The sequence below is a fragment of the Taeniopygia guttata genome, chromosome 2, assembly GCF_048771995.1.
Source record: "Taeniopygia guttata chromosome 2, bTaeGut7.mat, whole genome shotgun sequence".
Lineage (NCBI taxonomy): Eukaryota > Metazoa > Chordata > Aves > Passeriformes > Estrildidae > Taeniopygia > Taeniopygia guttata.
In genome coordinates, this window is record NC_133026.1 from 38,951,000 (window position 1) to 38,974,916 (window position 23,917).

General features: G+C 40.1%; 1 protein-coding gene and 1 long non-coding RNA gene across 12 annotated transcripts in view; one reads left to right on the forward strand and one right to left on the reverse strand.

Annotated features, from left to right (window-relative positions):
• The window catches only part of RARB (retinoic acid receptor beta), a 319,701-nt gene that overhangs the window by 222,686 nt on the left and 73,098 nt on the right, over window positions 1-23,917 (forward strand). For 7 of the 11 annotated variants that reach the window (XM_072925727.1, XM_030266967.4, XM_030266968.2 and 4 more), the window contains one exon: window positions 4,281-4,367. The exons of 2 other annotated variants lie outside the window; for them this stretch is intronic. In XM_072925727.1, coding sequence (XP_072781828.1) covers window positions 4,281-4,367 — 87 coding nt within the window. Of the gene's footprint in view, window positions 1-4,280; window positions 4,368-5,860; window positions 6,639-23,917 lie in introns of those variants that run through there. 2 more of the 11 variants (XM_002197349.6, XM_072925732.1) reach the window with 2 other exon arrangements.
• On the reverse strand, window positions 7,937-13,256 carry LOC140682633 (uncharacterized). The gene is made up of 3 exons (XR_012054578.1): window positions 12,985-13,256; window positions 10,209-10,340; window positions 7,937-9,357 (listed from the first exon to the last, which is right to left on the reverse strand). It is a non-coding gene; the product is annotated as an uncharacterized lncRNA (long non-coding RNA).

The following is a 23,917-nucleotide window of genomic DNA, read 5'->3' on the forward strand; positions in this document are numbered from 1 at the left end:
ACTATGTAAGATGCCTATAGAACTATAAATGGGAACTCCCATTTATTCTGCATGTTCTCAGGATTATTTATTTATACGTTCTGAAACACCTTTCAGGATATCAGAACATCAGGGAATACTATCTTTTTGTTAGGTAACTTTCTTTTTTCTACCTCCTTAAAAAAGGCAGAAACAAAGTAGTTACTTGAACAACCTTTTTGAATCTCTGTTTTAGTTTTAATGGAGCTCTGCGCTCTTTCACCTTCAGCCAACCCAAAGCATATTCAGCATATAGGAAACTTTATTGTTAGTAGTAGTATTCTCTGCAGTTTAATATTCAGCATTTCTACTTACTCTTCTGCTCTTTCATATATCTTGATTCTGCTTAGATTTTATAGATGTCCCAAACTTCATTCTCCCTGGATTTTATAATGCAATGTGTCAGTGCCATGCCAGGCACTCCAGTTACCTCAGGATTTCCATTATATTTCTATGTTTTGAGGGATTTATAAGCTAACAGTAAAAATCTCTTTCTTGGCTAAACCTTGAAACAGCAGTTTCTAGTCATTTAAAAACAAAACAAAATGAAGTAAACCTTTTTTTCCTCACTTTTTTTTTTTTCTGGCAACCATTTAGCAGTGGTGTTTGCACTGCAGGATCCTCATAAACAGCAAGTGTAGATTTAGTATATAGCCAGTGTTTAATTTAATAATGTTATTTTCTTTTTATAGCCTTCAAAAATGCATGTTGTTCCCTCTTCACGCATGTGATGTCATTGCCTCTTTGCCAGTCTTTCAGGAGCCTGCAGGCATCAGCTTTTGGGGCCCCAAAAAGGTGGAGAGGTGCAGTTTGGTCTTTCTCCTTTACTTCCAACGTGGATGAGTTTTACAGTGGTTTTTTGTTTGTTTGTCTGTTTTTTAAAAGTTATCCTTCTTGATCTCAAAGCTTAATAACTTACTATCTACTTCTGTGTAGCTATGAACTTATCACAATCCAAAAAGACATTGGCTATATAGGACTACCTAGAACATTAGGGCTATTACAAAAAAAAAAAATAAATTTGGAAGGGATATTAAATCTCATGCTTTAATGCTTAAGTGATTTGCTGTTAGCGAATAGGCTATTAGGGGACCTATTGGTGAGATATACTTCACCAATCACTAAAGATTCCTGTATTTTCCTTAGAAAGATCTAGTAGCAGTCACTTTGAGAAATGGATTGTTGAGCCAAATACACTCCCAGTTTTACCATGTAGGGCAGTTCTCCCCTGGCTCCAGGACAAAACATTGTATGGATTCTAAAAAACATGGTTGTATGCTCAAGTTTGTGGAGATTAATTATTTCTATAGCCTTTAAGTTAAGCAATCAGCTTTAAAGGCATATTTACAAATACATATCCACTGATTAAAACAGACAAAAACCCTACCTTTATCAGTTAGTAATTTGCAAACTGGTTGCATGTCAGAGTTCCGGGTCTGGAGATGACTAACTCTGCTTTTCTCATCTAAAATAAAATACTGCTCTGCACTGAATTGTCTTTCGCCAATTGCTGTTATATTTCAGGCCTGAAATAATTCTTCCTCTTAGTGCAAATTCCTGTTTTGGTCATTGCAAGCTGTGCATAGTAGTATATACCAGACTGAAGAAACCTCTTTTTTGCTTAATATTTCTACATTTCATGTTTTTTTTCGATGTTATTTGTGCCATTTCATGCCAGTAATTTTACTATTTTACTTTCTTCAGGGCAATTCTTGCTCACAATTGATACTCATTTCCTAGGAGTACCTTAGAGTTTTAAATATTCAGCCATTCTCTTGTGACCTAGACCTTTCTTCCCCATGATCTTTTGACATCATTCATGTGCTCAAGACATGAAGAAAATATCTTTCAACACTAAAAACTACAAGTAGTAAAGGGGGAATTCAGATTTTCAGATTTTTCAGATTTGTATCACCAGTTGGGGGGAGGGAAAAAAAAACTGCCTAGGCAGGCAAGTACTGTTTCATATTAACATCTATCGTCAATGAAGAGGTAAAAATCAAAGCCCCTGTGTGTGAGGCAGGGTTAGTGAACTGCCAGTGATTCTCCCAGCAACTGACACAAAGGAATCTGTGAGTATCAAAGCTGAGGCAGCAAGCTTAGTGTCAGCTCTTGCCTAGGGAGTAGAAGAAAACATCACTTTGTCTCTGCTTTCACTGCTTAAACACACACATCATTCACTAGTAACCATTTACTCTGCTGTCAAAACTGTTTCAAGAGAGTGCTACATTTGATTAATAGTAAAATGCATGCAAAAGAGAAAAAAAAAAGTCTGCTTCCCCCGAGGTACTTAGTTGGGGAGAATTTCTGCATGCACTTCTTAATTTTTCCATGCTATAAATATGCCTGTAATGTTCCAGAAGTGCTCTGTTGCTTCTAGTAAAGTAATTTTTATTAGAGAGCCTGGTGCACTCATCCTAATTCTAGTTAATGCTCTCTCTCTCTCTCTCTCTCTCTCTCTCTCTCAGTGAAGCACATTATGGCATCCTCAGCCTCTTGTACTAACAAAAAAGTGACCAGCACTACCATGTGTGCAGTACATGATTCATAGTGCTGCTTTCTGAATTGTCCAGTGGGTAATTGCAGTACAAAAACCAGAGAAACAGATGTAGACCCTAAACCTTGGCTGTAAATTTTTGTTTTATGATTATGGGTTTCAAATGTGCTATGTCACACTGACAAATATACAGTAACACCAGAGGAAATAGATTTCTGACTTGAACTTGTGCATTTTATTTCATTTATAGCTAAGAATATGTTTACTGTAAAGTTTCTGCTATCACAGTCTGAGAGAAAACAGATCAAAGCACTGATGTGAAACCACAATTTCTTTGCATGGACAAAGTCAAAGATATTGGAGAGTTGTTGCCTCCTCGCACCTCTGTGGGTGCTGGGTAGGCATTTAAAATATGCGGCAATACTTAAGGTTTTGTTACATTTGAAGTAGAGGACTATTAGTTAGCACAATAATTATGATTAGTCATGATCTAAATTAGAAAATGCTCCCCGTTTTATGAATGTAGCTTGTCCTGATACTCTGTTGAAAAAAAACAAGTATTTTGCTATTTCAAAGGGAAATATGAGATGCATAGGTTACTGTATTGAAGAAATAGTGTGTGAGCAAACCATTGGGCTATTTGAGGAATTTTTAAATTACATGTGTGTTTAGTAATAAATATAAGCATTAGTGCAACTATCATTTGTAATGCAGCATGAGAAGCTACCTGGCTCATTTTGATACAGTGAGAAAAAACAGTATTTTTCCAGTTCATACACACTTAAGCGTCACTTCCCGACATTTACGTTCAGAAGTTGCCACTCTACATTTTGAGGTACAACTGACAGGTATTATTTTTGAATATGGTATTATAAGACTGCTAATAGGATAAACATAACAGTACTTCTGTTTGTCTGATTCTGTTTACTTTTAACTCACATATGCAACATGTTTTTCTTGGCATAAGCCTAAACTGTTCCAAGAACTCTGGTCCACAAAAAAAGCTGTTTTCTCCCTAAATTGGAGACTGAAACAAACATACTGTGTTTTGTGTCATCCTTTCCAGTTATTTTTGTGGTGATACATTACGTATTCCAAATTTCTCGTGCATCCTGTGTCATCTGGTTAGAAAATAACTGTCTGTTAATTTAGCCTTGCAATTCCAAACAAAATTGTAGCAATGTAGCCAGCCAAGATTAAAAAAAAAAAAAAAAAAAAGTTTAGCCACTTTTCCACTTGGTTATTTTAATGCAACAAACACTGTTTTGCTGTGCTGAAATAGTTTAAACAAGCCTTCCCTGAAGGATGGCTTTTTCAGTAAGCGTATGCTGTGCATAAATTTTAGATTAGAGAGTGTCAGGGGCTTCTTCAATTGCAGGAGTTCAGGCTGCGGGAGGACACCCCAAAGGGCTGAGAAAGTCCTTAAAAAGTCCTTTAAAAAGATGCTGTTAAACTCCAGCATTTGTAACTCTTCTGCCTGAAGGGAAGAGGGAAAGAGAGACTGTCTGCTGCAGGGACAACTACAGCTCTCCCGTTGAGGGGGGAAGGAGGCTAAGAAAAGCTTTTGTTTTAATCTCTTCAAAAGGATTCGCTTCCAGATTGAAGCAGGTCTTTTTGCTGGCCGCTGTTTTTCAATGTGGGTATATCAGTTTCAGGGAACAAGTGTGTGTGCTGTGTGGGGGATTTGTTTTGTGGTTTGGGTTTTTTTTTTTCTTTTTGTAAATTCTTGAATCTGTGTGAAAAGTTTTGTTAATACAATCTGCAGGCATTGTCAGAGAGCTTTCGGTTCATCAAAGGACTTTTTGTGGAGAGGGGACACCACATCCATTAAAGTGGCTGCGCAGGTCCCAGGGTGAGTCTCTCTCCAGCATTTCTTTACGGTCGCCAGTGGTGTGCCATGCCTGCTCAGTGTGCCCCGCTCTGCCCGACTCCTATCTTGGGCTTTGCAAGAAATAGGCAATAATCAAGCATTCAGTTTTCCAGTTTCTGCACTTGAGCTTGCTTTGGAGCGGGGAAGCAAGTCTCCTGTGTGCCTTGCTCCTGGATGATGCTCACTGCTGGGGCTGAGGTGGCTTGGCTTATTCGTTTAAAATTAAAGCATGCATGTGGCTATTGAGCTCATGTCCTTCCCACTGGGGCGGAGGGAGAGTCTCCAGGCTGTTGTTTTTAATTTTTAAATTGTCCATAGGAATAAGAACTGGTGGAAGCCTCCATGGAGTCTTTCTCGGTGGGCAAGATTTTGGAGAACGTAGTTACCTAGCTAAAAAACACCGAGCTCTTTGCTGGCTTCATGCAAGTGATGGCCCCGTGCACAGGGCTGGCTGTGGCATCGTGGCCACAGCCTCGGGAAGCCTTTGACACCTAGACCGGCCATGAGCGAGGGCTGTCGTGCTTTAGCACGAACCTCAGTGGGTGGGAGCAGTCCCTTGCCTTCAGAGTGGCTGCGAGGGCTTGGCCGGGGCGCCCTGCCCCAGGGAGGTCTCCCCGCTCAGCGCCATGGGCTGGGTCCTGTTCCCCATGGATTAGCTCGTGGCCTTTCTCCCCTCCCGGGGAGCTGGGGCTCATTAGCCCTCTGAAAGCCGATACAGCCGCTCCGGGGCTACACGACCGGCCCCAGCCCCTCTCTGCTAATCAGAGACAGGCAGGACCCGGCGGCGGCGAGGCTGGGGAGGGAGAAGAGGGGATGCGTGGCTGCTTCCTCCCCTGGGCTCAAGTCGTGGGGACAGACCCTCCCGGGCAGTGGCCAAATCTGACCAGCCGGGAAAGCCAGGGAGCGCTGGGTGACTTAGGAGCTGGGGTGAGGGATGGATGGTGCGGAGAGATGGAGCCTGACCGCCCCCCCAGCCCAGGAGGGACGAGCCCCTGCGACTCCCCGCTGGGAGTGGGGCTGGCACCGGCCGCAGTCCCTGCGAGTGGTATTGAGCGGGTCCCCGCTGGCGTGTGCCGGGGCAGCGCCGGGATGAGGCTGCTCCCGAGCCCAGCAGCTGGGGCGAAGCCGTGTCCCTGGCTGGGGAGCAGCGGCAGCGCCTGCGCCTCGCTCGCGGCCTCTCCGGGGAGCGAAGGAATGTGTGTGTGTGCGTGTGAGGGAGGGGGGCACAGAACTTTCAGCAAATTGAGCTGGAATTTTCAAATTCTCCCCTCCCTGCAACCGCTGAAAACACCGCTTTTTTACTTCCCACCCCCTTCCCCTCCCCCTCGTGGCTGTGTTTGGCTTTTTTTTTTTTTTTTAATTACTTTATTATTTTGGATCTTTTTGTAAGTTGCGCTCCCCGTCCGCACCCGCCCGCTCGGCGGCCGCGGGGCGACTCCGGCAGGGCTGGGGCTCGCCTTTGCCTGCCCGCCCGCCTGGCTTTTCTGCAGGGCTGCTGGGAGTTGTGAAGGCGTGTGAGAATCCTGGGAGCTGGTGATGTCAGACCGCTTGGGTCATTTGAAGGTTAGCAGCCTGGGAAGGGTTCACGGAAAGTTCACTCGCATATATTAGGCAATTCAATCTTTCATTCCCTGTGACACAAGTAGTAGGAAGTGAGCTGTTCAGAGGCAGAAGCATCTATTCACGGCCGAGGGGGATCCCGAGCCTCCACCGGAGCTGTTTTATCCCGGGGAGGTGGGCGATTGGCACGGCGTGGGACGCGGCGCACACCCGGCGAGCGCCTCAGGAGCTGGACTGACTCTCAAGAAATTTTGGGGGAAAATTGATGGTAGCTAAAACTTGGAATGCGGCTCGCATCCCCCCATCTTGCTGGATTGGCTGGGCAGCCTGGAAAATGGTAAATGATCATTTGGATCAATTACAGGCTTTTAGCTGTGTTGTCTGTCATAATTCATGATTCTGGTCTGGGAAAAAGACCAACAGCCTACGTGCCAAAAAAGGGGCAGAGTTTGATGGAGTTGGGTGTACTTTTATGTGCCATTTTCCTCCACACCTAGAGGAAAGCACTTTTGCAGGCATTCTGTGCAGGGGGAATCATGTTTGACTGTATGGACGTTCTAGCAGTGAGCCCTGCTCAGATGCTGGATTTCTACACTGCGAGTCCGTCTTCCTGCATGCTCCAGGAGAAGGCTCTCAAAGCATGCTTCAGTGGATTGGCACAAACAGAGTGGCAACACCGGCACAGTGCTCAATGTAGGTCCCAACTGTTATTTTTTCCACTTTAAAGCAATTACTATTATTTTAATTGTTGTTGTTGTTATTTATTTAATTTATTTACTTGCATGTATTTAAAAAAGAAAGACTAGTAATTAAGTGAAGAGGTAATGAGGGGTGGGGTGAGTTTTCGTGCAAAATGTGGTTTGCAAGCTTTTTTTTTCCCTCTTTTGGCAAGAAAGGAAAGAGGAAAGAAGCACCGGACTTCTTTCTGTTTATCCCTTCTCATGTGGCATATTGATCCTAACAACAGTTCTGCAGCCAAACAGGAACACATAAAATCGTAATGTAATACAGCAAATACTTTCAAAACTCCAACCAGTGAAAGACGAATTTACATAACATCTCTGTGGTAGCTTCCCCCCCTCCCCCTTAATCTAATTTTGTAGCACATTTGCTAATCAGGATGCATGTTGTCTTGAAGTGCATTTTAGCAGAGCAGCCAAGCAATTAAAATGTTGATCTCTACAGTTCTTGCAAAGATGTGGAACTGCAGTGGGTAGGTTGCCATTCCAAAAATCAGACAGTAGTTATAAGTTTCCGAAGAAAAGGCAATATTTCTTTGTACTGACCTTGCTGCCACCTTTCTTCTTCACTTTGTTGCTCTAAGAAGTTGCTGTTTTGCTAGAAAACTACTTACTGTGAACACCCTTTGAGTTTAACCATCAATTATTTCTATACCTTGAGATTCAGACAGCGAAGCACTGTTAAGAGAGGAGTGAGGGTTAGTGGTAGGACATTTTGAAAATGTGTTACTATGTAATAGGGTTTTCATTTGTTGCTGAAATATATAGATGATAAACAATAGCAGTATTTTTACACCCTTATTTCAAGTTTGAGAAATGACAAAAAGTGCCAGAAAAACATCACCTTATACTATGCTTAAAAGCTTGCAGGATGCTTCACTGCTCTGACAGTGATTTAGATAAATGACTTGGCTATCTATCAAAATGTTTTTAGCACGCTCTCAAACACTTCAGTACACCATTAACTGCATAATGCTGTTGGAAATTTCTGTTTTGCGGTATGTTAAAAAGTTAACTAGGAATTAGAAGAGTTCTCCCTTTGGCATTTCAAAGGGGTGGAGTAGGTAATTGAAAAATAAATTTAAGAGTGTTTGGTGAAATAGTGTGTTTCACTCGGCTCAAAAGTTTTCAGACACCATATGACATTTGTGTGGGTTGAGTAATGAAAACAGAATTGCAAAAATCAGTGACTAGTGGCCTACAACACTGCAAATGTTTTGATGTCTTTACAATTAAAAGGAGACTGCAAAGTTCAGCATGGGATATTTATTTTTTTTCACACTGTTTTAAAAATGCTTCAAACAAAATATGAAACAAAGCTTTTACTTCAAAATAGTGTTACTAGCTATGGGAGAGCTTCAGTTAGCAAAAACAAAAATCCAAACCAGATGTTTTACTAAAAATGTGTTTTCCTCCTTTCATGGTTTAAACTTTAGTATAACTTCAGTGGTGATATTGCGGAAACTTGGAATTAAATAAACTTTCCTGGAGTAGGAAGCATATATACTGTCATTAAAAGCTTACACTTGCAAAATATTCTTTAAATAACTCCTGGCTTTAAAATGTCCTGCTCTTTCTCTTGTATGTTGTTAATACCTAGAAGCAGGATTCTTAAAAAAAAAATATATGGTGTTTGTTCTTGGGCAAGTTAAACACAGGATTACCCTTATCAGAATGGAATGAGTGGTAAATATGTCATTTGCCTAGGGTCTGTGATAAGAGACAAGTGTTGATAACAGGAAAGTTTAGCTAATCAAAGAAACTCATATTAACAAGGGTAAATAAAAATACAGGAAAATGCATTCAGGAATCCAGTCTTGTAACTTCATAAGCAGTAGGATTAATCTTCACTTCATGGCAATTTAAAATCGGGTCGAAACATGAATCATAATACAGTGGCTATAATTTGAACTGTGAATGTTAATGGTATAGAAATTTGGAAAAACAATTTAGTTAGAGTCCAAATTAAGATTTCGGCTTGAAACCTTAGAGCAAATTTTGTTTTCAGTTTTGAAGAAAGTGTAAGCAGTTTATGCATGAGTAAATATATAAACGGATTATGAAATACTAAAATTCTCTCAAAGGTTAAGATTTTTATCTTGCATCTCATGAAAATATGACAGAACTAGAAATTTTGTGGTCCAGAAAGCTATTAATAGTTTAAAGGTTGCTCCAATGCTTATAAACACAAAGATAGCAATGTTCAATTCTACCTCTAGCATTTCCTGATTCTCCATTTTTACGAAGAGCTCTGTGATTTGATGTAATGTAATAATAATCAAATTTTGTAATTGTTAGAATTTTTATAGGATTTTTTTGGTCTAATTTGTTGTTTAAGTTTTGTCTCTGCAAAAAAAATCCAAGCCAGTACACCTGCAGCCATTGCCTCAGGCCTTAGAAATATTGCTTTGATAGAGACGTGATTATAGAGTAAAAGGTAAATGGTTGTTGAGGGAATAGTACATGGATAGTACAAACTCAGAGCAGGCCAGTAACAATCCCAGACAGCATCAGGGTTTCAACTGAAATGCTGGCAAAATTGGCCATTGCAGGGTTTAGGGCAGAATGCTGTAGGTCTCCAACTTCAGCACATCTTCCGTACGTTAATCCTGTTACAATTCACTAAGCTAGTGCACTCCTGCAGCATCATGAATTTTCTAGTCCATGAGGGTCTGCAAAGTAAAAATAGAGGGTAAGACATAACCCAAACATGACCTTAACTTGTGTGGTATTTTTTTCTCTCCACTGTGGGAGGAAAAACCTGCCCTGTGTTTGCAACACAACTGTTAGCCACTGCATATTGCACGGTGTGTTACAAGAATACAAAACCCCCCCTTGACTTTGCACTCATATGAGTTTATGTTTTATGTTGTTCTAGTTATATTGTTGTAGATTTTAAATGAGATTATTTGTTTGCGAAGAAAATTGTGGACTCAGAAATGAGACTAGAACCAACTTCACTTTTAATCGTAATTTGTTTCCACACCTTTTGTTGTAAGATAAAAATCAAGTCAGTATAATTAAATTAGACAAGCATAGTTCTTAAGAGGACAAAAGAGTTAAGATTGTAAGAATGAGTAATTTATAGTTTCTTAAGTAAGTTAGAATATTCTGCTCTCTCATAGTGCAGTGGCAGCAAATACTGAGAGAAAACCAATAACTTTTGGTGAAACATGGGCTAACTAAATACTGTGGAAGTGGGAACAGGACAGGTCCTGAGACAGGAGCTGCAAAGAATAGAGATATGACCTTGGAAAAGCCTATTAAAAAAAGTCTTTATTAATTAAACAGGCAAAAACCCAAATGAGCAGGCCCAAAACAAGAGTAAGTTTGTTTGGCATTATGTAGTGTTTCAGCTAATTATATCAAGTAGATGACTACGGCCTACTGCATTTCCTTAGGGTTAGAAGCATACAAAATTTGATGAAGTCAAAAGTTATGGTTATGGCAGCAGAACACACTGGGATGTTGAGGCTCGCATTATACAGTTCTTATTTCAGTTTTGTAGGAAGTGTTTGCCTACCTGAGCTAGCGGGTATTAACTTTCAGAAAGTTCATGAAGATGGGACTCCTGAAAGCATGCATTTTCCTTCAAAATTCTGGATTATTGCGAAGTTTGGGTTACGTTCCCATTCTCTGCAAGCACTGGAAACATCTGTGTTCCACCAAAAAAAAAAAAAAAAAGCTCACTACTTTATTTTCTTTCATCTTTCTCAATTAAAAAACAAACATTTTGAAGTGAAGGGCTTGTAATCTGCATTCCCAAGTATCAAATTGCTGCAGGTGTGTTTGCTAGTGCCCAGAAGGCAAGATCTGTTTGAACCAGGTTATTTTCTTTGAAGTTCATCTATAAACTTTACAGCTAAATGGCTAGGACTGATTTGCTTAGGGATAGAGTCTTTGTTTAAGGTTTTATATATAGCTTAATGCTCTGAAATATGTGATTAAAAAAAATGTTTGTTTCTAATCCATTTCATTTAAAAAAAAAAAGTGTGGGGATATTTTTCTTTCAAAATAACTGAAAGGGGAAAACTATTCTCTACATAGGCTGTGATGCAGTTAGTCTGATTCGGCTGCTGGCACAGGAAAACCCTAATGGACATGCACCTCTGTCAAAAACTCCTGCAGACAAAAATGATGAGAGGCTTTCGCTGGTGAAGTCAGGGTGGGATAAGCTTGGAGGAAAAGCAATGTATCTTTGGGTGACTCCCTGCTTGGCTAATGAGTCTGCTCAGCGAAGGTGCAACTTGTCAGAACAAAGCAGGCTTCTGAGGCGATGCCTTGGAGAGGGTTAGGGTGAAGTTAAGGAGTTGAAAGAGGGGGAGATAGTGTTTCGACAGCGAAGTTAGTCCTCCTCACATCCAGCGAAATCCCTGCTTACTGCTGAGCGGTTTTTGTTAACCGTGTGTGCGTCCCGCCGGCCCCGCAGCCCGGCCGAGCCCAGGGGCTTTGCTGGGGGAGCGAGGCGCCCTGCCCGGCGGATTACGGTCCCACCTCCCGAAACACGCCAAGTGACTGGTTTTGCTCAGGTCTAATTTATATACCGCCCTTTACGCTGCCGATGAAGTGCGGCTGTGTAACACAGCCAGCATTTAGATTTGGGAGCGGGGCTGTGAAAGGGACATTGTGCTCGGCAGGACTGCTGTCTGCCGCGGTCGGCCGCGCTATGCCCCGTCCTATTGAGACCTCAAAAGCAGAGCACAGCTGCGATGAGTTTCCAGATCTGTTTGGCCGTGGGGACCGGCCCTGGTATGCGTGCGAGCCGGGGGGGAACATCCCTCTCCTGCCTAGGGGGCTGGCAGCAGCTTCTGAGCACTGAATTTACAGGGGCGGGTGGCTGGGGCCAAATTAGTTGTGGTTTCAGAGGGCTTTCCAGAGCTTTGCTAGGCTGTAGCACGCAGCCCCATGAGGAAGGATATCAGTTGATGTATAAAATGGCCAAGGAACTTCGGTAAATAGACTTTACCCTTCAAATCCAGAGGTCCTGGCAGCGGCTGTGCGGGAGGGTGGGGTTGTACTTTTCCCCTTCCTGTACTTGGACACTTTTGATTATCCAGACTTTCTGGGGCTGAGCAGGGCTGCCTAATAACAAAGCCTGCATAATATAATTGCCTAAATAGGCCTATTGTCCTTTTCAAGTCACTGTGCTGTGAAATCTTTCAACTTTTTGCTGAAAATGTTGCATCTAACATTAAGATGGCTTAGTGGCTGCTGCGAGGAGGGGATCCTTTACCTTCATTTCTCGCTGCCGAGTGGTTGGGAGGCTGATTATATTCCTGCCCCCTGTTGATGTTTACTCCTTTTGGGAGGCAAGTATTTTAGCCCCTTCTGGCAGGGTAAACTGCCAAAAGTAATAGGTCTGGAAATACAAAGCTATGATTGATTTTGACCTTTGCTCATGTGCATGAAGTCTGTCCCCATGCACTGTGACCCGTGCCACTTCTTGCTGAAATCCAAGCCCTTTTCAAACCAAACGGAATCACGAAAATACAAGCTGCAAAATGCTCAAAACTATTCTAAAGTAACAGAATAATAATTTTCTCTGTGGTTCAGGAAAAATATAGACAGGAGAGTAACAAAACTGGATTTTCTAGCAGGCAAACAAGGAGTAATGTCTTACTGCTGCCACCGTTTTATGAGAACCATATTCCAGGTATAAAAGAAACAATCTGATAAAATATGGAAATGATTCTGTGCAGTTTTTTGGTCACAGTAATCTTAGCTGTTCCTCCTAATTGTAATCTGTAAACAACTTGCATCCAAACCCATGGATTTTAAACTGTCTTTTAAAAAATAATCTAGAGTCTGGGATTTATTAATTTGTCATTGCATGAGTAAATGTGTTTCAAAAGTTAAGAATGTCAGAAACAGTAGCCTAAAGTTAGCATCCTAAATTAACATTTCATGGCTTCACTTCAGAATATGCTGAGCATCTAGGAGCTCCCTCAACACTTTTTAAAGCAGGCTATATATTTGAATGATCAAATATTATTTAAAACCTTCATTTAATATTAAAAATGTTTACAGGACTGTTCCACTTCCCCCAGACATTAAAAAGTAATTCAGTGACAGTGTTCACAACATCAACAGTGAAAATAGAGACACTTACATGACAAAGTAGGACTTGCTTATAAAAATATATTACTCTCTTTCCATAAATTTACAAATCAGCTGAGTTTTTCCCTTGTATTTTGTCTGACTCATAGGTTTCTCTGATTCTCTGTTTGCTTCTCTGCAATAATGTCTGCTCAGCAGATATTAATTGTGGTATAGCTAGATTATCGTCTTCATATACTCACTTATTTGCAGCTGCTCAGGATTGCTTTCCCAGTGGCAGCGAATTAATATGACTTCGGTCACTGTGCATTTTGCTTATTTGGGGGGGAGGGAGGAGGGGAAATTTAGATTTCTTCAGCTCGTTTTAGTAATCTGAATAGGAGTGTAGAACTTGCATCATGTGACAGGTCAGCTCACCAGCATGGGGTCCCTGTGTGAGAACCTCCCTTGTACATGACAATCTGATAAGGATATCATGTGGTTTAGGAACACATTCCCACAATGTTCACTTCTTTGTCCCTTTATTTGGCAGTGGGTAGGAAAAAAACTTTTAACAAACTAGTGCTAGCCCTTATATAACTGACCCCACTTTCTTTTAGTGCTCTGTTTGAGCCTTGAATCTTCTTCAAATACTTTAGTTAAGAGAGATGGAAATATAATCCAGCAAGTCTGTGTTAAAGAATCCTAGACACAAAGTATATAATATACCTTCTGTTCCCCTTGGACAAGGTGATTTTTCTTCCCCCTGCTTATACCATATATAAACGGAATATTATAAAACTATGTAAGTTAAATATACACATGCAGGCTACACTTGTATAGGTTTAATAGGTTAAAGCTTGAATGAGTATTTATAAATTCTCAGAGTGCTCTGGATCTTCACCGCTAAGGACATGATTTTAGAGTCCATCCATAGTTTGTAAGGATTTCCGTTTTATGCACTTTCAGTGACTTATATTTTACTCTCTAAGTGCATCCCCTAAGAAAAAAAGCAGAGAAATGTCTTGCAACAAAGAGATTTTTTTAGCACCGCTTAGTTTCTTTTAATGGTTTGGAGGATCTCTTTCCATTGAACCATAATATTTTTCTCTAGGCTCACATAGTATTTTTAGCAAGGATCTTTGAACAATAAAATGACAAATTAAGGATGTCTTTGTCTTTTACAGCCTTATCTAGTGAAGCACTTAAATGCACTCAACCCTCCACCCTCAATTTTAGTAAGAGTTTCAGAGACAGAGTGGTTGTATGAGTGAGCCTTTGGTGTATTTGTGTACTGGTACTTTTAGGAAATACCAGTAAAAGTTCATGTCACTGTGCTGGATTTTCAGCACAATAAACATCCAGTATCTTTTCTGACTAAGAAAGAAGGATCAGTCTTCTTTTAAAGATGCATAGCAGAGATGTGGAACAATTAAACAGGTTGACCAACTGGAGACAAAAAAACACAGTTTGATTTAACACAGATTTCCTTCAGTGGGTCCTTTGATTATAGAAAGCCATTTGTGTCTGTAAGATAGAAACAGTGGAAGAAATGGTTCAATTATTTCTTCCCCCACCAAAAAAACCCCAACAAAACAAATCGAAAGAAAACCAACCAAAACAAAACCCACCCCACCAATACAGTTAAAGAACACAAAAAAATCTCTTGAATCGTCCATATTTTTTATTTTTTTTTTTTAATCTGAATGCAGCTTGAGGTAATTCCTGAAGTGGCCATTAAACCACTCTGCTGCTCCTCTCTGCCAGGCTGCCTGATGACACAGCAGCACACCATATAGGGGTGTGCATCTCATCTCCTATGAGGGTTCCTTCATCTCCCAGTCCTGTACCAGAATCACTCCTCTGCCAGCTGGTGACTGATACCAAGAGGATTTCTACGTTCTTGTGTGATAAGTGAATGTAACATCATCTGAGTTGATTTAAGTATTTCACTTGTTCACAAATGCCAGTTTGGGACAGAGGTGTTCAGGCGCGGCACAGCTGTGCCATGGCTTTTGGGGGTCTCGGAGCCTCCAGCACTTTTGCTCAGGGAGTGGCCGTGGGCAGAGCCCGGGGCAGGAAACAGGCTTCTCTGCCACTTTAATTCCTCATCTTCTACTCAAAAACTCACAAGAAGACCAGGGTTGCCTGTCTTTCCAAGACGAACATTCACCCTCCCATGAAGAAAAAGGAGTTGGAAAACTGTGTCACAGTGCCATCTGGCGATACCAGACCTGCCCTTGGGCGAGGGCTGTGGATCTGCAAGGCAGATTCTTCCCCTAGGACCTTGGTTTAGGCACAGGGAAAAACGCCTGTACCCCTCTAAGCTCGACTATCTCTCGGGATTTTGCACTCCTCTCTGGGTCCCAACTTCTCTACAAACTTTCCCTCTTTCACAGAGATCCACCCTCACTGATCCACCAGCCTGCAGGTTTTGGCATAGGGCACAAGCGAAAGGACTGGCTAAAATGCCATGCATGGGTGAACTTCCTTATTGTTAAGATCAGGTCCTGAGCTTGGGGATTCTTTCTTTGGTTTTAAGCCGTTATTGGTATTACTGCCTTTCAACTTTTGGTCTGAGGAGGTTTTTCCTTTTTCCCCTCGTCTTGCAGAGTAATCCTTAGTATTGTTTTGTTGTTAGCATAGCTCTTTTCATTCAGCTGAGGAAGAAATTTTATTAGTTACTGGGTGAGGGTATATGTCAAATCCTCCTTAGAGGTTAGCTGGAAAGTCTTGGACTTTCTAGAGATCTTTCTGATTTCACTCCACACTTTGAACACTAAGGTGTAAAATGCAGAACAAATGGCAAATCACCTATGTCTTTCAGTGTCTTTGATCAGGGAACTAACAGGGCAAGCTACTTTTCCCAAGTCTTCTTCCCCTAGTGAACCTCTGCCTTCCTCTCTCCTTTTGGAGAGCACTTTCCAGCTGTGTTTTTCTAGTTGCACATATAGTCATATGCTATGCAGGTTAGGTATGTGAACATCTTTCTATGCTTTGCACCTATTGCCACATTCACTTCTCTGACACCACACCAAGAAGGATCCATTATCTCCCTGAAGTTTCTGAAAAGGAGCCTTCAGCTGCCTGCAAGAAGTCAGAGCTGACTCATATCCTCCTGTGTTTTTGTTTTTTTTTTTCCTCTTCCTTATCCGAAGCCTTTCCTTTCTCTGTGTTTGGTGAGGTTCTGCAAGATTTTTGTGGTTAAAGCATGAGCTGTGTGTTAGGATGCACTGCATGTCTAGAGGCAGTTTGGGCAAATAGCTGTTTCCTTCTCCCTGAAATGGAGTCCAGGTATGAACACTGCAATTCTTCAACTTCACCAAAATATGAAAGCAGAGCTCAGTTACAGCATGGTACACTGGCACTGCCCAGCAGTACTGTGTTTGTTATGCTTTTGCTAACTTGAATTTCTGTGCAGAAAAAGAAAATACTCTGAGAAAAAGAGGTTAGGAAGGAATGACGCAATCAAATGAGATTAAATCAGAGTATTGGTTTCCCTGGAACACATATTTGGCTTTTTATCAACAATCTTTTCTCCATTTTTCAAATAAACACATATTTTCACATGATAACTCTATTTGAAATATTAATCCTTCCAGGGCTGCGTTACCTTTGTTTCTTCTTCAAAGTCCATTACTATGAAAAGGTTGCTGTTCCTTAGGCTGTTTCAGCTTCAAAAGAATTTCGGGGCCTGGTCTATTGGAAAGCTTGGGGGTATAATTAGTGAAAATGGAAATAGATGCAAGAGAAATTTAGTTCCTGATGTTTTAATTTAGTGTGGTACTACCATGTGTTGTTGAAGAGGATTCTTAAAGGCAAACGTAATTATTTCATTATGGTCTTCAGTTTGCTTTCATTGGTCTTAATGACAAGAAGCTGTATAAAGAGTCATACATTTTAATTAGACCTTCTTATATTTACATCAGATAAATAACAAATAATTGATGAAAAACAAGTCTTCTGAATGGATGATTTCACAAGGAGCTCTGCTTACAGTTTAATGATAAAATATTTCTCTTATTGTTTTGCATTTTACTTATGTAGCATTACTACTTTAGCAGAGATCCTAAAATACTGTTATTTCCATACATTTGATTATATTCACAATTTATTAATATAAATTAATAAAAATTCTAAAGAGAGAAGGTATTTTTCAACATATATACCTGAAAATCAGTTTCCAGCTTTCATCAATTTAATTTTTAATTCATCTCCTAGACACTTCATTTTTTTTTGGTAATAATTTCCAGTAAAAGCTAGTTGGAAAATGAATCAGAGCTTTGCCTTTATCTCCAATTATCTACATAGGAGAAAGTCCTGCCATGATTAACAACCTAATACTCATAGAGGTCAAAGAGTATGAAATTGTTGAACTGGCAGTAGGATTTTCTAAGGAAAACTTGGGTGCGTCTTTCTCATCAGTTTCATTGAAAGTTTTATTCGTTTGAAAATCCTACTGATACCTTTTTAAAATTGTGTGTGTACTTCTGAGTGCATTTAAATTACCTACTTTTAATTTTCTTTACCCTCTTTCTTGGACACTCTCTAATACCAAGAGAAATTATTTTAGCGTTTTGCTATTTACAAGAGTCTTTCCTCTATGCAAGCTTTCAGCATTTCATTTTAGTAACAAAACATATTTCACATCATTCATTCCTCAGAGTATAACAAACACTAATTGTTGTTATTGATTTTAAATTTCACAACCATTACAAGTAACCCAGATGAGTGGCAGATAAAGAGTAATAATCCATGGAGTTCTGGAAGTGTTTCATGTTTGTCTGTAGTACTTTAAGTGATCAATAGTAACTGCCCCATTGAAACTAACTGCTATATCAAATAACAGTAAATCAAATGAATGTGCTTACAGATTATTTATTGAAAGCTCTAATTGTTCACTGGGGCCCTGCTTATCTCAGGAAACAATAGAAGCCAGTGATCAGGCAAACTGGTTTGCAAATGCTGAGGGGGCCATGAAACAGCAGGATCTCCCTGTTCCTGGGTGGTATGAGAGCTTTCCAAAATGTGCCCCTGTCCCACTGGGATTGTCTGGTCCCAGGGTAAGGTGGTCAGAAGTGAGTTTTCTCAGAGAGCATCCCATTAGCTCACAGGTTACACTTTTTAAAAAATTACTGTTTTTATAGGTTGTCATCTTCGGCTTGTGTCAAACTTGTGGGTAAAGTGTGGGAAAAGAACTAAGATTTTCCAAAATTTCTGACAAGTCTGTGTAATGAAAAGCAAAACAGGATCAGGCCTTAGAATGGGAAGTAATGGAAAGCATATTGAACTTACTCTGTGGAAAGCTTGCCTAGTTTATATTACAGTTTGGGGCAACTCTGTGCAGCTGTGCAGTTGTCAGACTTGTACAAATACTAAAAAATTAAAAGCAATTATTTCTAACCAACAGCCCTCTGCTGATTTTACTAATTCCTTAAAATGGCTGCTCTGCCTTGTCGCAGTGACTCAGTGAAATAGTAGTGTCACAGGTTGGAGGTTTTCTGGACCTTCAAGTGAAATGGTAGTCTTACAGACAGTTTCACAGCTATCTACATTTTTTAATAGCCTTAGTGTGTTGGCAGTAATACTTTGCTGTGTCTTCAGAATTCTTTGGGTATTGGAACAGAACCTAAAGCAGTTCTTTGGAAAGTTTGGGAAGAATGCATTGAATGAACTGTGACAACTGGAAAAGCGGTAGTAAATATTAGCCTAATTTCTCAGAAAATAATGGCCCAAATCTCTCTAACATGGCAAGAAAAGGGGCTTTTTCCCCCTTAAAAAAAAAAAAAAAAAGGTGTGTTTTATGAAACATAATTATATACGTAGTGTAGTAGTGGGTATTCACCATATAAAGACATCTAAAAATTATTAGAGCACAGTAACCAGAGATCTTCTGGATTTTAACCTCATAGGGGGAAAATAAATTTTTCAGAGTATGTTTTGCCTCAAGTTTCTTGGGACATCAGCTAGGACTGAATGTTGCTTTTTCAGTTCTTTAGAAACAGAGTACTTTCTTTTTGTCATATTCTATATAAAGTAAAGCTGATATTTTTCCTGTTTGCAAGGCAGGGATATTGCAGTCAGTGAGTAGCTTATCTGGGAAAAAAAAGAATCACTGCTGAAGGTAGATATTGAATAAGAAAGACCAGGTGACTGGGAAATACTGTTAGCACTTATGTATTTTCCTGAAGTACAGTGTGTGCATATTTTTTCACTTCTGAATGAAAATAGTAATGACAGACAACATACAGGTAAAATTATAAGCATTCCTCATTCCAACAGTTTAATAGGAGACTCTACTGCAGGTAGAGAATAGGAAAACAGAATATTGGGAAATGTTCCTTGCAGTCACACATCTTGTCTCCAGGCTCTTGTGAATGTTTTATTTTATTGATCTTAGATCTTCTATGTAGAATGTGGATGTGTGCTCTGAGCTACTATCAAGAGAATTGCTACCAGTTGGCTCTGGGACATCACGCGCCTTCCCAGATTTTAGCTTTTGCTCGACCTACTGTGAGAGGGGCAGAGGGATGTTTGCTATGTTAACTGCATTGATTGAAAGTTATAAGAAAAAAAAACCTAAATCAAAATATTTTATAAATTCAATGCCAAGGTGCTGTGATTTACAAGGAAAGGAAATTTGTTAGTGACTTCATTTTCATGTTACTTTCCCCACTGTGTTACCATTTTTTATCTGTCAGGTATTCAGCTAAAAATACTGAAATTCCACTCAGGTGAGCATTACAGCTTAGTAGACTCAATATTTCATTTGTTCTCTCAACAGACAGTGACAAAGTTCTTAAATATTCCATAAATTGGAATTACTTACATTAGCATCAGAAATTTTGGGATCAGCTGCTCTTAGTACTGCACTGCCATAATCTGGTAGGCTGAGGGGATGAAGGAGGACAGAGTATGTCCCTGTCTTGGTCTCAGATGTTGGAAATGTACATGTGCTGTAGCTTGTTAGAAAGGTCAAGTTTTGGTCTGACTGTCTTATTTGCAGATAAGCACAAGTGATGAAAGCCATATTTTCCCTGTGTTTGTGTCATGTCTAAATGGAAATAATGGATTGTTTTAATAATACCCCCACAGAGCAGTGACGTGGGTGCAGTTAGGCTAGTGTAAGGAATAATCTTAACACTCACTTGGAAAGTGAGCTACATGGATGTAAAACATACATGTACAAGCAAGGATAGCCCAGGGCTTCACTGCAGTGATTCTGGGGTGTGGGAGACATGTACTGGGATATCTGCCTGGTTTGAGAAGCTACCTTTGCTCCTCCCAGTCTATACATTGCCCTGTCCTCTTGCAGCAGGCTGCTGCTGAGCAACAGCAGGAAACTCATGGCTCCATTTCATGGCCTGAGCCGTGCCAACTTCAGCAAATGGCCCTGGGTTGCAGGGGCATGGCTGGGAAGCTGGAAGTGTGCTCCTCCCCTCCCCACTCTGCCAGAGTGTTGGTAACCTCTGGGAAAGGGCTGTAGGATGGCTGCCTGGGCTGTGCTGGTTCAGCAGGTTTCACCCCAGCTTCGTTGTGGTATGAAACCGTACTTGATAAGGAATCATACCTCAGGATGGCATAATGCCAAACAAAGGTCTGCAGCAAGGGCCCAAGTGTGAGATCCCGAGCAAGGAGATATAAAGCTTCACAGTTGTCCACTGCCTGGGCAAAAAAGGCAAGTGCTGTGTGATGGGGCTGTCAAAGAAAAATAAGGAATTAGACATCCTTTTTAAAGGAAATCAAAACTTAGAATTAGCAAAGTAATAAAAGCTTTCTAAAGTGAAAGCTGGAAACAATACATTTTTAATAAAATGGGCAGTTACTCTAATTGCTGAGCCCCTACTGTTCAATTTCTTTTAGTGCCCTTATTCATTAAATTCAGAATACTTACACTTATTATTTACAGATGTATGCGTTTTAACTTGTTTATAGAAACCATGCCTTGCAGAAAGCTGTGGATGGTATAATGCTAATTTGTGTTTATTGCTGCCTATAATATGCAATTTTAAAAACAATTAAAGATAGCAGTGGAGCTCATCATTGGAGCCAACCTCCAACTGCCCATGAAAAGTAAAATATTAGCACCGTGTGCTGCCTTAAAAGGTTATAGGCCATTTGTAGTGAGTTGATAACATACCCATTAATGAAGAATTTACCTGTTCTTAAGGATTTTAAGCTCAGCAGTCTAGTTTCTAGATAATGTTCTAATGTATCCCATTTAAACATATGTGATGGAGTTCATAATTGCCCTTGTAAATGGGTATGGAAAGGAGGGAATATAAATCAATTAGTGATATCCAGTAGTGTGGCTGTAATACAAATTAATTGTAATGATAAGCATTTTAACTGCTACTCTACTAACTTGAAGTAGTTTTGATCACTGAATTGGCTCTTGTTGAGTCACTCTATTAATTTTAAGATTTGAAAAGACTTTAAAATCAAAATGTTCTGAACTAATGGTCCTAAAATTTGAGAAATGAAATTATATGTAAAATATTACACAGCAAGTCAGTTTTATGGCATTTCCAATGAGAGCACAATAGTTTTATTTTGTCCGTGTGGTACTGAACAACTGTGTAATAGTATTACATGATTAAAGATATTAAAACATTCCTTTTCTTGCTGGATTCAAGCCACAGCAAAAAGTCATGATGAATAGTGTCATAAGATATGTTGAATATAGAGAAAATAAAAAATTTATTTGGCAGACATAGTAATACCAAAAATTAATACCAGCTTGGACAGGAGGTGAGTTCTGAAGAATAAAATCATTCCTTTAGAATAATACTCTGAATTATTCTGTTCCAATGCTTGAAAGGACATAAAAATAAAAATTCTCAAAACACTATAAAACATTTAATAACTATAAATGGAGACTTTATGAATTAGTAAAATATCTGTATGTGTGTAGAAATTATAGCAACTATTTCATTGCCCTTGCAATTTTCATTTATTACTGATGATACTCGATCTGGGTTTTCTCCTATTTATGTTTACAAGAGTCTTTTTTTGGAATCAATGGAGTAGCAACACTGTAAAACATAGCTGAAAAAAAGAATCAGACCCCTTTTATTTTTAAGTGTTTCCCTACAGTGGGCCTTTTCTTAAAACTTTTGATCCCGTAGGGAAAACACTGCGTTTGTTACATTACATTTGTATCAGTAGTCCACAGAAATAGGCTTATTTTTCATAAAGAATAAAGAGGTCAGAGTTCTCACCTTCTCTACATTTGTGTCTCTTCTTTGACTATGCCACTTTATTGCACATAAAGTTCTGACCATAGGAATTCACAAGTAAAGCAGCCAGGGCCTGAATTGTAAGAAAATTCCATTTTCAGAGGAAAATCTAACTTCAAACAGATGATGGCACAATTATGTATTTTTTTTTAAGGAAGAGCCTATTTTTTCAGTTTTGCAGTAATGCGGAATTTTCACTTGAGACTGATGTGGTTTTGCATGGTAATGGACAGGCAGAAAATCACCGACCTGAAAAAACTACAGAGCTAGCATCTTTCGGATGTTTTTCTTCAGTTTTCCATACGATTTATTTTTTTCATTTAACATGTTTTCTTTTTCATTTTGAAGGTAGGCTCCTAATACAAAGTGATGAGCTGCTGCCCTGTAAACTCTGCCTGCCAAACCCTGCGGCCATCCTGTCTCTACTCTTACTTTCACCATGGCTCGTTCATGGTGTCTGCCTGGCCATTTATTTAGCGAAGGACACTCCTGTTCTCAGTTACTAGCACGTCATTAAGTCTCGCTGTCTTGAGAGTAACACAGGTATAACCAGATGCAGTTCTTGGCCCTGATATAATTAATCCTGACAAGCTTTCTGCTTTCCACGTTTGCTCAGGTGTAAATACATCTCTCTGCCTATACGGACACATAAACCCAAATGTAGAACTGCTTCGCTGACATAACTGTTAAAAAAAAAAAAAATTCAGCCTGAAAAGCAGTATAATTTTCTTTGAAAAGGTGATGTTAGTTATACATACTACCTCAGGGTTTAGTGGAGCTGGTGCTTAAGAACAAGAGATTACAAATCTATGGAGCAGCTGCAGCCTCCTCATTGTCCTTTACTGCTAACTGTTGTAAATATGTGTGTAGAGAATGTACTTGCCAAAAGTTGTGGCTCTGCTGGGAGAAGTACCAAAAGTGGTTGCAGTGACAGCTCCCCTTGAGTACCTGTGGACACAACAAAAAGATGCAGCAGTTTCAGACAAAGGTTTTTTTAGGGTGTTTTCTTTCAGAAATACCTGATTGTGTGTTGGTGATTTTCAGGTCATACGTACTTAATTTATAAGACTAACCTGCTAGATTCAGACTTAAAATCTTGGTGGTATGTGAGGCTTGGACAGTACTGTCAAGAGTAGAGGGTATTTTGGCAGTACACAGTTGCTTCTGTGCCACCTTCAGGAGGGGATTCAGGATTTCTGTCAGTCGAGTAAGTTCCCTGCTAGGGCATTCCTGTGTAATTGTATATATGGTGGTAGTCTTATAGAAAGCTGATTCTCAGCTGGCTGTGGAGATCAGAAAATGAAGGCAAGGTTTCATCATCTCTCCTGAGTTCCTGCTGGCAGCAGCAGTGGGTCTTAGAGGCAGGAGGTACCCAGCCCTGTCCTGTCTCACACTGGGCAGGTGAGTGAAGTGCACATGCAGATTTGGGGGTGCTTCAGAGTCCCTGCAATAGAGGAGCCAAGCACAGACTTAACAGAGTTTCCTGCTTTGTCATGTATCCCGTGTGAAACCTAGGGCAAGAGATGTAAGGCTATATTTTGAGGACACTGCTTAGTGCTGTAGACAGGTAAAAAAAAAAAAATCCCAGTTGGGTACTGCTTACATTTTTCTACGAATTTATGATGCAAGCAAATAAAGCTCTTTCCCTGTCAGTGCTTCTGTTTCCTGTCTGTAAAGTTAGAATAGCTCTTCCCTTATCTCACTTAGGTGTTACAAAGGTAAAAATATGAATACTCATGGATTATTCATGTACTGGAGTGTCAGGGACCATGCTTGTAGATCAGATAAGCAGAAGAGAGAAGGATCTTTCACACTGCTAAATATGGCAGAAGCAGAAGCGGTGCTGGTGTTGCTGTGTGGCCAGGGACAGCAGGGCCTGAGGAAAGTCACTCAGGGAATCTGTTCAGGAATGTCACTCTGGAAGATGTGCTGGCATGTGGGGCTCCTGGAGTGCCTT